The 13,216-nt window shown below is 31.8% G+C and overlaps 2 protein-coding genes across 5 annotated transcripts in view; one reads left to right on the top strand and one right to left on the bottom strand.

Moving 5' to 3' along the window:
• Positions 1-13,216, bottom strand: part of LOC122503881 (SET domain-containing protein SmydA-8) — a 182,786-nt gene that overhangs the window by 47,895 nt on the left and 121,675 nt on the right. The gene's annotated exons all lie outside the window — the stretch shown is intronic.
• The window catches only part of LOC122503883 (elongation of very long chain fatty acids protein 4-like), a 38,272-nt gene that overhangs the window by 16,704 nt on the left and 8,352 nt on the right, over positions 1-13,216 (top strand). For 2 of the 4 annotated variants that reach the window (XM_043614635.1, XM_043614638.1), the window contains exon 2: positions 4,079-4,347. In XM_043614635.1, coding sequence (XP_043470570.1) covers positions 4,079-4,347 — 269 coding nt within the window. Of the gene's footprint in view, positions 1-1,242; positions 1,596-4,078; positions 4,348-13,216 lie in introns of all 4 variants that reach the window. The other 2 variants (XM_043614637.1, XM_043614636.1) reach the window with 2 other exon arrangements.

The raw sequence follows: 13,216 nt of genomic DNA on the forward strand, positions 1-13,216 counted from the left end.
CAAGTTAATTGTTAAGTTGACAAAATCCTAATTGAGTCGAGAATCGCAAAAATTAGTATTAAGTTTGATAGGGAAAAATTTGTAAGACAAAATTGCGAAATGTAAAAACACTTGTACAGCTAAATATTTAAGGATGAAGACAGGTGTATAAATCAATAAATAAATAGCTATAAAGTTTTAATTTTACTAATGATTCGAAAACAGTTTGAAAATGATATTCATGTCAGTGTTTTTTAAAAAAAATTTGTTTATTATATTTAGGAAGCTAAATGCTCATACAATGAACAACTTGTTTATTATCCATTGTATGGCAATATCCCTTGAACAAATTTTAACGATGTTCTATTCCCAAATAGCACAACATTTTGCAAGAAGTTCGCAAGGAGTTAACTTGTTTACTTAGTCAATCTTATTTAAGCACTAAATACCATTAAATATTATTTTTAAAATATTAACCTCAATAATAATAAAAATGTTTCAATTATACGAAAATTACTTACAAGTTAAAAGAAAGCTTTTTCCTCAAAAAGTAGTTGGTTGTTTAACTTACTTCGTTTGGTTGGCTGTTATCATTTCCGCGCTTCATAAATATAAATCCGGGTTCAATCCTCAGTCCACCCAATTTATTTTTCAAAACAAAAAATCTTTCTTTAAAATCCTAACATCTCAAAATTAAATAGGTCAATACGTCACTTGGGGGGAAAAGTGTGCCAACTCAGATCAACAATGAAAACTGTGTCTTTCCGTGTAAGCGGTTAAAAATTACCAATTCATATGAAGAGGAAAGAAAGTTCCTTTTCAGGAAAGTTACAATTCGTTTCCTTTTTTAGGTTGTAAATACAATAATTTTTATAATTGAATTAAATATTTTTAAAAATAAATTTTATACATAAACAGATTAACTATTTATTATTTCATGTATAAAATGTATTTTTAAAAATATTTAAATTCAATAATAAAAATCATTGTATTTAGAACCTAAAAAAGGATACAAATTTTAAAATTCCTGAAAAGTCATTTTCCTCCCTGTTCATATGAATTGGAACTTTTTCACTGCTTACACGAGAAGGCACAGTTTTCATCGTTGATCTGAGTTGGAACAGTATATGGCACAGTATTATATATATAGCAACATTCTTCCCCAAGTGACGAATAATTAAATAATTAAAATCAGTAAATTAATCGATTTATTTTAATAATATTATTCTAAAATTTAACAAATTTTCCTTTTATTTTTTTCAGCTTTACATCAATAACTTCTTAAAAGTTAACACAGAAATGTTTAAATCTGGAGAAATTTAGAGGTTCAGGGAACTTATCTGAAACTATTATACTATTCGTCACAAATTCGCATTGAAAACTCCCTGCGAAATGTTGTGCTATTTGGGTTGGGGGCTTCTGAGCTCGCTGAATTTTAATCTGATGTTATCATTCAAAATGGCGGATACAATACGACGCATTAAATAGTAAATATCTGTGACCCGGACAGTGAAGGCAAGGAAAAAGTCTCGCTAAGTAAAATTGAGAAAATTACTCCGGCCGTCGAAGAAAGGAGAAGAATATGACCTAATTTATTTATGGTAATTAGAAAAACGGTAATTATGCAGATAAGCTGCTCCTGTCATAATTATCTAAACATTTACCGTTTGTTGTTTTTTTTGTTAATTTCTCTTATTTTATAAGTTACTAGGAGGAATAGAAAAATATAACACGTAAATTACATAAAATATGTAATATTTTTATCCACAGTTTTCTGTCGTATTTCTAAAAATATCAGGGTTCAGTATCTTTCGGTACCAACTAGAAAGTCAATTTGACTCCCTTATTTATTTATTTTTTTATTTGGTTTATACACCCGTCTTAAGCTTATCTAGCTATACAAGTGTGTTTACATTTCGCTCTTACAATATTTCTTAAATATATTTCTTAATTCTAAGTTTTGCGCCTACAGAACGTCTTGAAATTAGGAGTACTCGCATTTGCCTGGACCACCCGTCTAATGGGTTTTACTCCCTTATTGTTACCTGTTATATTTGCTGAAAAATAACAAATACATAATTTGTGAAGAGAAGCAATGAAAACCGCCAATTACATTCTCAATAGGACTCCCAACAGTCTCATTTCAAACTCAACTGATATGGACAAGAAGAAAAGCATCATTGGACCACGTGAGAGTTTTTGGCAGTGAAGCATATATGCTTATTCCCGACGCAAGGCGAACGAAGTTAGACGCAAAAAGTAAGAAGTTAATCCTTGTAGGATATGAGCAAGAGTCATTTAACTACTCTATGCTCCCGAATCTAAAAAGATAAAATAGCCAGAAACGTGACTTTCAACGAAAATACTCAAGAAGAAATCCACAAGAAGATGGAGATCAGCAGCCTAATCAGGAAGACGAATATCAGGATCGAAATCCTGTCAATGAAGTACAAATTGAGAACGATGAAAATAACGTGCCAGTGTGGAATTTTCAAGAGGCACTGACCTGTCAAGACGCCAATCATTGGAAAATTGACATTCAAAAAAAATTCAACGCTTTAAATAAAAATGGCACTTGGGAATTAATTCCTTTACCATTAGATATTAAACCTATAGGCTCACGTTGGGTAATCAAAGTAAAACTAAATGAAAATGGTGAAATTCAAAGTTACAAAGCCAGACTATGTGCCGAAGGATTTTCACAAACTCATGGAATCGACTACAACGAAACCTAATCTCCAACCACGAGATATGACACAATTCGTGTTTTACTAGCAATAGCCGTAAAAAAAGACCTGAGGATTGATCAATTCGATGTAAAGACTGCCTTTGTTCATGTCAGGTAGAAAGAGGATGTATATATGCTTTCACCCGACGGCTTGAATGTTGGTAGTAAAATAGTCTGCAAATTGAAAAGATCACTTTATGGTCTGAAACAACCATCGCGTTTCTGGAAAAAAATGTAATAGTTTCCTGCAAAAATTTGGATTTATTCAATTCAAATCAGACAAGTGAAAAAAGTTGCATATAGTGGATGCTTAGGAAATTCAACATTGCAGATTCAGTTCCGAATTCTACTCCAACAGACGCACAACCTATTCTAACATCAAACCTAGGAGAACTTATGACGCACAACATTCCTTTTAGAGAAGTATTTGGCTGTCTGACGTATGCAGTATCACCACCCGCCCAGATATTATGCCTAACTCAAAAGCATTGAAATGCAGCCAAAAGAGTCTTAAAATACTTGAAAGGGACTTAAGAATATGACATTAAGTACACGAAAGATGTCATTTATAAAGATTTATTCGTGTTTTCGGATTCCGATTGTGCTTACGACCAGGATATTAGGCGTTCCACTACAGGGTATGTGTTCCAAATATCAACATCAACCACCCTGTGTATTGACAATCAAAGTGCTTTAAAATTAATCCGAAGTTCGAGTTACCACAAATGCAACAAACATATTGACGTTATTTATCACTATGTGCGCGAAAAATACGAGTCAAAAGAAATTAGCCTTCAATTTGTACCTACACATGATCAGTTAGCTGACGTATTCACGAAACCATGACCATAATTAGGATGTCTTCCTCCAACCACTTCTTTGTTTAGACTGCTCGGAGAAAATTTCCAAGACCTGGGTCCGATGCCTAGGGATGAATCAGCTTTCTGAGAGAAGATGTTAATAAATTAGTTGTTGAATTGAATTCTATTACATCGAAAATTAATATTCTTTTTAATTTTTTTCTCATTATATATATTTTGGTTGTTTAATGTAATTATAGTTTAATTCTATCAACTTTCATCAAGTGATGCTTTTGTTTTATTAGTTTCAAGTTTAATATATTCAGTTTAATAATTTAATTATGATTATTATTTGCTCATCTTCATTATATAGGTTTTTTAATTTTAGTATAAATAATGTTGATTAAACAAAATAATATTATAATGTATCTGTTTTTTGAAGGGCTCCTTAGCCCTTCCTAACTTTGCATTGCGAAGTCCTTGAGTACTCCCTTTAAAAGGTGGTGCTCTCTGGGTATTAATCTAATCATTTTATATCGGCAGTAAAAAAATTGTTTTTTAAAATTTTCAGATCCGCGAATGAGAGATTGGTTAATTATGGACAGCATTTGGTACCCAATTATAATTACTTTTGTTTATGTTGTTGTTGTATTTAAATTGGCACCAACTTTTATGAAAAATCGTCCGGCCTACAAATTAAACACGTTTATAAAATGTTATAACCTCTTTCAAATTTTCTCAAATGCTTATATAGTTATAAACGTGGCACCTTGCTATCCATTTTATCGAGCTCTTGAATGTCGCCCTCTTCTTTACGCAATGGATGCTTGTGGTATGACGGTATGTATTTTTTATATAACAAACGATTTAATTTAATTATTGAGTCAAGAAAGAGCACGCAAATTTTTATCAATAAAATAGTGAAACCTCAAGTTACTTAAAATAATACTTATGAGTTTTCATAGTTTTTGTTAGTAAGCTCAGATATTTACTCAAAATATAATTAAATATTACAAAGTTTTAAAAATAAAATGATAATATCCAGAGGTTTATTCTTTTATTGAAAAAAATGTAAATTTTCTTTTATTAAACAACTCAATTTGCATAAATAGTGAACTTGTTTGTCTCATATGGTAATTTTGATGTCACTGAATACTAAGATGGCTCTTATTTTCCGAAAATTGGAATTTTAGAATGTGAAAAAATGAGCCTTGCACGAGAACAGCCTAAATTTTATGTTACAACTACGAATGAAGATATTGACTTTTAGCGATTTGTGACATTTATTAGATGTCATTTAAACTTTTTGGATTAGAGTTAGGTATTCATGTGATAATTATATCGATACAGCTCTCAAAAAACAAGCTGCGTGTCAGAATGCACCACACCAGTGACAATTTTGCGTTGGAACGAAACAGTAAGTTAACCGTCGCCACCGATGGCCCTTGACTGCACAGTGGGACAATATGAAGTGAAGTTAGAGATTATAAAGAAAAATTAAATTTACATTTATTAATATTTATTCAATAGTATTTATTTGTACATGATATTGATTCAATAACTTTTAAGCATATTTCATAGGTAATATCAATAACTTAAAAAAGTGTTTAACATTTTATTTATGATAAAAATTGTGCAAAAATTCATATTGTAAAATTAAAATTAAGTACTATATAATATTATAATAAACAAATCTTCTAACATATTTTTATTTACACTGTAAAATATTAATGAATAACAATAATAAAAAATAAAAATAATTATATATTATTAATTTGAACTTCCTGACATAAATTTTTTACCAATTTCATTATAAATAAAATGTTAAACATTTTTTATAAATTTTTGATATTATAGAATATGCTAAACTGTTACTGAATCAATATTATGTACAAATAAATACCACTCAATAAATATTAAGGATTTTAAACTAAATTTTTCTTTGTAATCTAAAGCATTTCACCCCTCTCTTGGTAGAGAGTAGGGATTGTGTATGTATGTGAAAGTGAGCGCTCTAATGTTATACTGATTTATCGTCTGATACGAAGCAGACGTGCTTTATAAGTGTCGAGCAGAATATTTTAAGAATATTAATAAAGTGTTGTTATAAAAATTAATAATTATGGAGTTAGTTATTTAACAAGAACACATAGTATGAATCTTGGTGTAATATCGTCAGGTCTCGCTAAATGTCGTCACTGGAAATTTGTTGGGTCCGTCGGTCTCAGTTAGTGTCATTGGCCTAAGCCACGCCCTCTTAGTAAAAGTTGTCACTACATTGGCTTATGTTTTGGCAAAGTTGATTTTTCGCATTAAAAAGAGTAAAAAAAGTGGGGACAGTGACACTTGTCGGCTCTTGAACGACGACACTTTGTGAGCCATGATACTTACTTAATACGACACTTTGTGAGACCTGACTGTATTTAGATTTATACCGCATTACTCAAATTAGTGACCCTGACGTAATGTCGGTGAGAAAAATAAATTTTCTCAATCAACACTTATCTGGTGATTTTGTGGCCATCCGATTGTGATGTTTATTAATAAAAACTGCAACCATACAGATGATTAGTTTCTTCAAAAAAGGACCTACAATTCATTTTCTGTAATATGTTTCGATTGCATTGGATCAATTTTCAACCTATATAAACATTTTATTCATCTGAAATCGGACCTTCGCTATTCCAAAATAACTTCGAAGATGACGTCAGCGGTGCTGCATATTTCCTAAGTACGGTTGCTGATCATTTATTTTAAACGCTTTTTGAAAACGGCGCATAGGCTTACTATTCCACCCATGCAACAGGTATGATTTTTTCTTTGTTTTAGCTAGATAACAGTTTATCTACATGTATCAAGTTCACCATGGACTTCACCATCACCATTTACGCGTTTACATCACCATCAACAGGAACTTCGTGGCATATGGAACTTTAAAATGTTTAATTTTTTTAATGATGTGCGCTTTATGATTGTAAGTATGTTTGTGTTTGTGTGAATGAAAATCTCTTACAAATTATAATCTCTTTATGACAAGTTCAACACATTTTATTATTTATTTTTCTTTCGCGATTTTTTACCTAACGGTTTTTAATGCCAAATTAAATGTCTTTTAAGTAAAAGATAACAATGCGTATCGTATTAAGCGATCGAAAACTGGATCGAATAATAGACGTAGATCACAATCTGGTAACCATAATAATAATTTTTGCTTTTACTACGATAGCTTCAGAAATAAAGCCGTTATATATGCAAACCACCTTGCACTTTTAAAAAATTTGATAAATCGGAAAACTAATGAATTCACTACATGTTCACGGTGAAGTTGCAGGTTCGAAAAACCTCTTTATTAAGGACCGAGATTTCGGATTTGTATTCCTTGTAGATTCTAGATACTGCGAATAATTCGCTCATAAACACGTCTGGCGATCGTCAGTTAAATTTAAATTTTGGCCTTTGTCGTTTATTCGAATGAAATTCTGGTATTGCATCAATATACACATTCCAAAAATAAAGTGGTGTAACTAGTGACGTCGTAAACAACATTCATACAACGGAACTTCCTATATCAGAGTGCACTCGCCACCTTGCAACACCTCTTCATATGACTTCGAAGAAGGACGGTGGTTGGAGAGTGTGCGGTGATTATTACCGTAGATTAAATTCTGTAACAGTTCCAGATAGATATCCAATTTCATTTATCCGAGACGTGTCTTCTATGATTTAGGAAAAAGACTTTTTCTAGTTTAGATCTTCAATTAGCATACAATCAGATCCTCATTGTTTCTGAACATATCCCAAAAACAGCAGTCTTTTTGAGGAGGAGCATGAGATTTATTTGCGTACCGTCTTCTAGCACATTACTTGGGCGGGCTTTCGACTGAATTTGGGAAAATGTGTTTTCGGTAAATCCGATTCTAAATTTATGGGATTTTTCATTAACGGTAGCGGACATCGCCTCCCTTAGCGGAGAAAGCTTTCAAAAAGTGTTGATATAGTTGACATAGAATTAGAATATCTAATCAAAGATAATCCAACATCTTTAAGTCTTAGGTTGTGGGGTCCTGATCACACCCCAATAATATGCAATATATCAGAAGAGATTGTCAGATCTTATGTCCCTATGTTATTTCGTAACGAATTTTTGATATATTCCGGCATATGTAAATAGATTTTTAAAGCTATAACACAATTATTCTTGTGTAAAGAAGTAACGTTTATAATAAGTTTAAGTCGAATCATAACAGTTTTATTTTTTTTCTTGTTTTATTTATGTATAAATATTTTATGACCATGTTAAGTTTTGTAATATAATAAGATAAATATTATTAAATATTTTTAATTAAAAAAAATATCGTTGGTTAATCGGCGGAGAGTAGAGACTGTGTGTAAATGTATGTGAACGTGAACATAAGTGCTCTAAAGCTATATTGGTTTACCGTCCGATACGAAGCAGACGTGTTTTGTAAAAGTCGAGCAGAATATTATAAGAATAGTAATAAAGTATTTTGAGAAAAATTAATAATTATAGAGTTAGTTATTTAACAAGAACACATACTGGGAATGTTGGTGTAATATTTAATATCGCCTTACCCACACCCTTGTACAGTCAGCGCCATCAGTGGTGACGGTCAACTCTCTGGTTAGTTTATTCTTATGGAAAACTGTACTAGTAGTGCCACCGAGGTGGAATGCACCTGTGCATCTGCGAAAACTCAAACCTCCGTTAATAGATGCTTTTTACGAAACTTCTGCTAATTAATGCACCTTGAGCATACAACCTTTCTATTACTCAACAGTTTGAATTGTGGTTATGAATTCTTATCATTTTGAATGTGCCGAATACGAGTCTAATGTCAAATAGTATAATGTGCAATATGGGGAAGATTGGACGATTTACGGAGCAGACGAATGTCTTTAGCACGAGTCAAGAACTGAGATGAGCGAATTGAAGTGCTCGACTCGTGCTAAACACTTCGCCCCACCGTAAAATTAAAATTACCATGGATTTTTATTTGACTTGAGTTGTTCCCGTTTTATTGTGCACATCGCAAGCCGCTTTTTAAAAAAAGTTTTTTTGGACAACAGCTACAATTTGCACAAAATATTAATATCTTTTAAGTTTCAAAGTTGCTAAAGCGTACTGCTGAAGAATATTTTCCATATTTGTATGTAATTTGTAAATAAGTATTGAAAAATAAAGTTATACGAGTTGAATTTTTGTCAGAAGTGACATACAATTTAGCGGCGAGCACACAGACAATTGGATCTATGTTACAGTAGTTTGGAAGGTGGCGCCTATTCAAGGTGGTGGCCGCTGCTGGACTAACTAACATCAAAATGCACAGTGTTCTTCAGCGGTCACAAAGTTTAACAAAAATGTCAAAGAAAACCTCAACTGGCATCTTTTTTATGTATTATACTTTAAGGATCATTTTAGATTTAAATACTACCTATTCACGTTTCTGATATGGTTCAAAAACAGTTTTATCACTTGATTAACAGAATATATGTTATAGATACTATGCACCACTTTATAATAAAAAATGGTAAAATAGTTTTTAATTATTTACTCTCCTTCAGCATTTGTTTTTTCAGTTTTTTAAATTGTTTATAAAATATTAATAAATTTAAAATCATTCAATGTTGATAAATGTCAATAAAAATAGAAATTAAATGCGTATGAAGGATCGTCTATCGAGTTAATTTTATAGTTTTTCTATGTGTTTTTTAAAATTATCGATGAATTGATTCGCCTGCTTGCTCAGACCAAAAGCGCAATCTCATTGTTTAAAACATGTGTCGACCATTTTAAATGTTCCAAAATTACATGCATGCTTCAATGATTTTGACAACCCAGTGCTTTCAAAAGCTTTTTTACATATTATAATTTTTTAAAATTAGTCAGCAACGACTTTAGTCGAAATATAATGGAATGACTCATCAAAAAAATATATATTAGTTCATTTGATGAAATATTTATTAGTATCGCTTTAGAGTTGGGAGCAATTTGCTTGCATGTGTATGTATGTGTAGGTGTGCGGGACATGCATTTAAACGGAAATATTGCATTAATCGATTAAAATGGTTTTTACTTTCAATTGTTTTTCATGTATCTTAAAAACGCGGTCAGGTAGGATTTAGGTAAAAAAATAATCCTTAAAGTATAAAATACATCAAAAAGATGCGACAAGTAGTTTTCTTTAACATTTTTTTTAAATCTGTTGATCGCTGAGGAAAACTGATTAGTCCACTTTCAATCTTTGATACAATAACTTCCTCGAAATATTTTTTCAAAAATGGAGAAGAGCCCCACTCAGTAGGCCTTCCCCTATTATTCCTCTAAATATGAACCCGAAATATTTTCTCCGCTGAAGATGAGGAGAGATTCTGAGAAGAGCCTGGTAAATTTAAAAGTTGAGAAGAAATTCAACTGAACATGTATTTCTAAACACTTTGTGGCACAGTCAATTTCAACGAAACTCGTGACACAAAAGTTTTTAGGGTATCTGATTACGAATCCAGTGCCAGATTTTAGAAATTCGAAATGGCGAATCCAACATGGCGCGCGAGATAGGTTAAAATTCATCCGATTCACTTGTAACTCATTATTCGTAGGTTTTTGGGGACGCTAACTATCCGGTGTTAATTTTTAAAAATTTATTGGATTCAGTTGATATTTGGTTGTACAGTTATTTGTACGGTTTTTGATTTTAATGATTTTTAAACTATATAAATTATACTTTTTATTATGCAAAAAGAATTTTTAAATTTTATAATACAGGCTGATTACAAATAATTAATTTTTGAAAAAAAAGGTTTTTTTAAATTATTTAAAAAATTTTAAAATTAATTATTTGTGATCAGCCTGTAGAAATACACTATCATACCAATGTTTAGCTAATTAGGTCAAATAATGTAGAAGTTAGGGGAAAAAACGTTTTTTCAAAAAAAAGTAAGTTTTGCTTTGACAACGCTAGGGCAATCTTACTTACGTAGCAATCTTTTTTCATTTATAGAGCTGTTTGCACGCGTGTCAATTGACGTTAGTTTTTTTACTAAATTTTGAGTGGTTTTTCGTTTATCGCGAGCATTGTGGGGATTTAATAGAAGGGAAATGCAATTGCTGAATAGATAAAAGTGTTATTCAAGAGTTTTTTTGGAACTTATTTAGACTATTTAGCAAAATAAAGGGGACATGGTGAATAAGGAGGTTAGGATAACAGTCAAGGAAAATGGTGTTACTTCCGGTGTAATCACCGTCGACGACGAACAGAAGATGCAGGAACTAGATGAGGGCGCCATCTCTAACTACAACAGAGAAACTCGAAGTCAAAAATCTAAAGGGACTAAAATTGTCAACAAACAATCCGAAGCTGACAAAGATCAGATAAAAAAAGAAAGTCATGGTAGAAATAATTAAACAGAAAAAAAGAGGCAGACCAAGAAAAAATAAAAACAAAGTAAGTGAAAAAGTTGGATCAGAAACATTAGAAGAATTTCAAAAAAAGAGAAAAAAAAACAACGAGAACGACAACAGTGACAACATTGACAATAATGGGGAGGATTCAGAGACAGATGAAGAAGAAGCTAGTGACGAGTTAGATAGCACTATAACAGAAAGGGATTTAGAAGAGTGACAAAAAATGAGTGAAGTATTAGTACAGAGTGGAACAGAAAGTAAGCTACAATCAGAATTAATAAAAGCTTTAGACAACTGGTGGGAAAACAAGATAAGCAAGAAAATTGAGAGAAGCTTTCAAAAACACGATAAAAGAGTAAAAGAATTAGAAGAGAAAGAAGAAAAATATATTCAGGGAGAGAACTACAAAATGAAATTAAAATAAAAACATATATGTACTTCTTTTACAATCCCCTTAGGGGGCAAATTTTGACCATTTTTCAGCATCGTTCTTTGATTTGGTGCTATTCCAAGAAACATGGCAGGAAGAGCATACCTGGGAAAAAGTCAAAAAAAGCTTGGACCCAAATTATGTTTGGTTTGCAAAGCACGCTATAAGATCGTCAAAGAAAGGTAGGGCAAAAGGTGGACAATTAATAGGGTTAAAAAAAGAATGGAGAGACAATGTAAATATCAGCGAATGGGAATTTGGTTTGAGAGTGGAAGGTAAGGATCTAAACTTAAATACCAGAAAAATAAATTTTGTTTCAATTTATAATAATGTTAAAATAAAGAATATTCAAAATGCTCTAGAAAATTTAATAGAAGAAGTAAAAACAGAGGACGAGTATTTGTTACTAATGGGTGACTGGAACGCCAGAATCGGAAAATAACAAAATAGCTTAGAAGAAGAAGATCAAGATTCATATTTACAGGGAGAAGCAAGGGCTGTGTTACCTATAGCCAAGAAGTCGGAAGACAAATTAGTTAACAACGAAGGAAAAAAACTATTAGAATTATGCGAAACCAACGGACTAACAATTCTTAATGCTAAAATTAAATGTTTTAAAATTTCAGAGCCAAATACATTAGAAGAAGAAAGATTAATATGGAAAGAGGAAAAAATAGAAGAATACAACGATGAAATGGACAAATTATGGGAGGAGACCGAAAAACCAAAAGAGTGACAAGATAGATGGGAGAGAATAAAAGGATGTATTTGGGAAGCTGCAAGAAGAGTGGGAATGACTAGCAAGTTAAGCAAAAAAAAGGAAGCAGTTTTAAAAACTAAGGACAGTTGGTTTGACAATAAATGTAAAGAACAGAGAAGGAAAGTATAGATCAGTCTTAAAGAATTTTTAAAAACTAAAGGAGAGGAAGAAAAAGTAAATATGTCAACAGAAAAAAAAACTGAAGAAACTATATAAAAAGAAAAAGAAAGAAGAAAACGAAAAGAAATGGACAGCGGTAGAAAATAGTAAAAACATGAGTAAGTTTTGGTTAGCTCTAAAAAGTTTTCGATCACAAAGAAGGATAAAATATGGACAAGGAATAGGAAAGAAAAGATGGAAGAGACACTTTGAATCATTGTTGGCTGGAGTAGATAGCGATGGAAATGACGACAGAACCGAAAGACGAAACAAAGAAGAAGCAGAAAATATAGAAAGCAGAAATGAGGAGAAAAATTTTCAGGACGAAAGAGAGAAGCAGGAGACAGAAGAAATTCTGAACAAAGAAATTTCACCAGAAGAATTCTTAAAGTGTTTAAAGAGAATGAAAAACGGAAAAGTAGCTGGGGAAGACGGGATAGCAATGGGATTCTTTAAAGGTCTTAACGGAGTTTAAACTGTAAAATGCTATCAAACAATGAACGAATTTTCGAAAAGTGGACAGATAGCAAACAGATGGGAAAAAGCTAATATATCGCCAATTTACAAGGGTGGAGAAGAAAACGGCACAGGAAAGTATAGAGGAGTTTCATTGCTGGATACTGGATACAAAATACTCACTGCAATTATGGCCGAACGCATAGGAAACTGGATGGAATCAGGAAACCGATACAGGGAATCACAAGCGGGGTTTAGAAAAAAAAGATCCACGAGAGATCACATATTCGTCCTGAATACGCTAATAAACAACAGTCTAAAAAGAAAAGAAGGAAAATTACATGTCACCTTCGTAGATTTTCCTAAGCATTCGACACAGTGGACCGGGAACTATTATTTAGCAAATTAGAAAAAAATGGAATAAAAGGAAGAATGCTTAACATGATCAAACGAATCTACATTAAAACTGTTAATCAAGTAA

Source organism: Leptopilina heterotoma, unplaced genomic scaffold (genome assembly GCF_015476425.1).
Source record: "Leptopilina heterotoma isolate Lh14 unplaced genomic scaffold, ASM1547642v1 Lhet_272, whole genome shotgun sequence".
Taxonomy (NCBI): domain Eukaryota; kingdom Metazoa; phylum Arthropoda; class Insecta; order Hymenoptera; family Figitidae; genus Leptopilina; species Leptopilina heterotoma.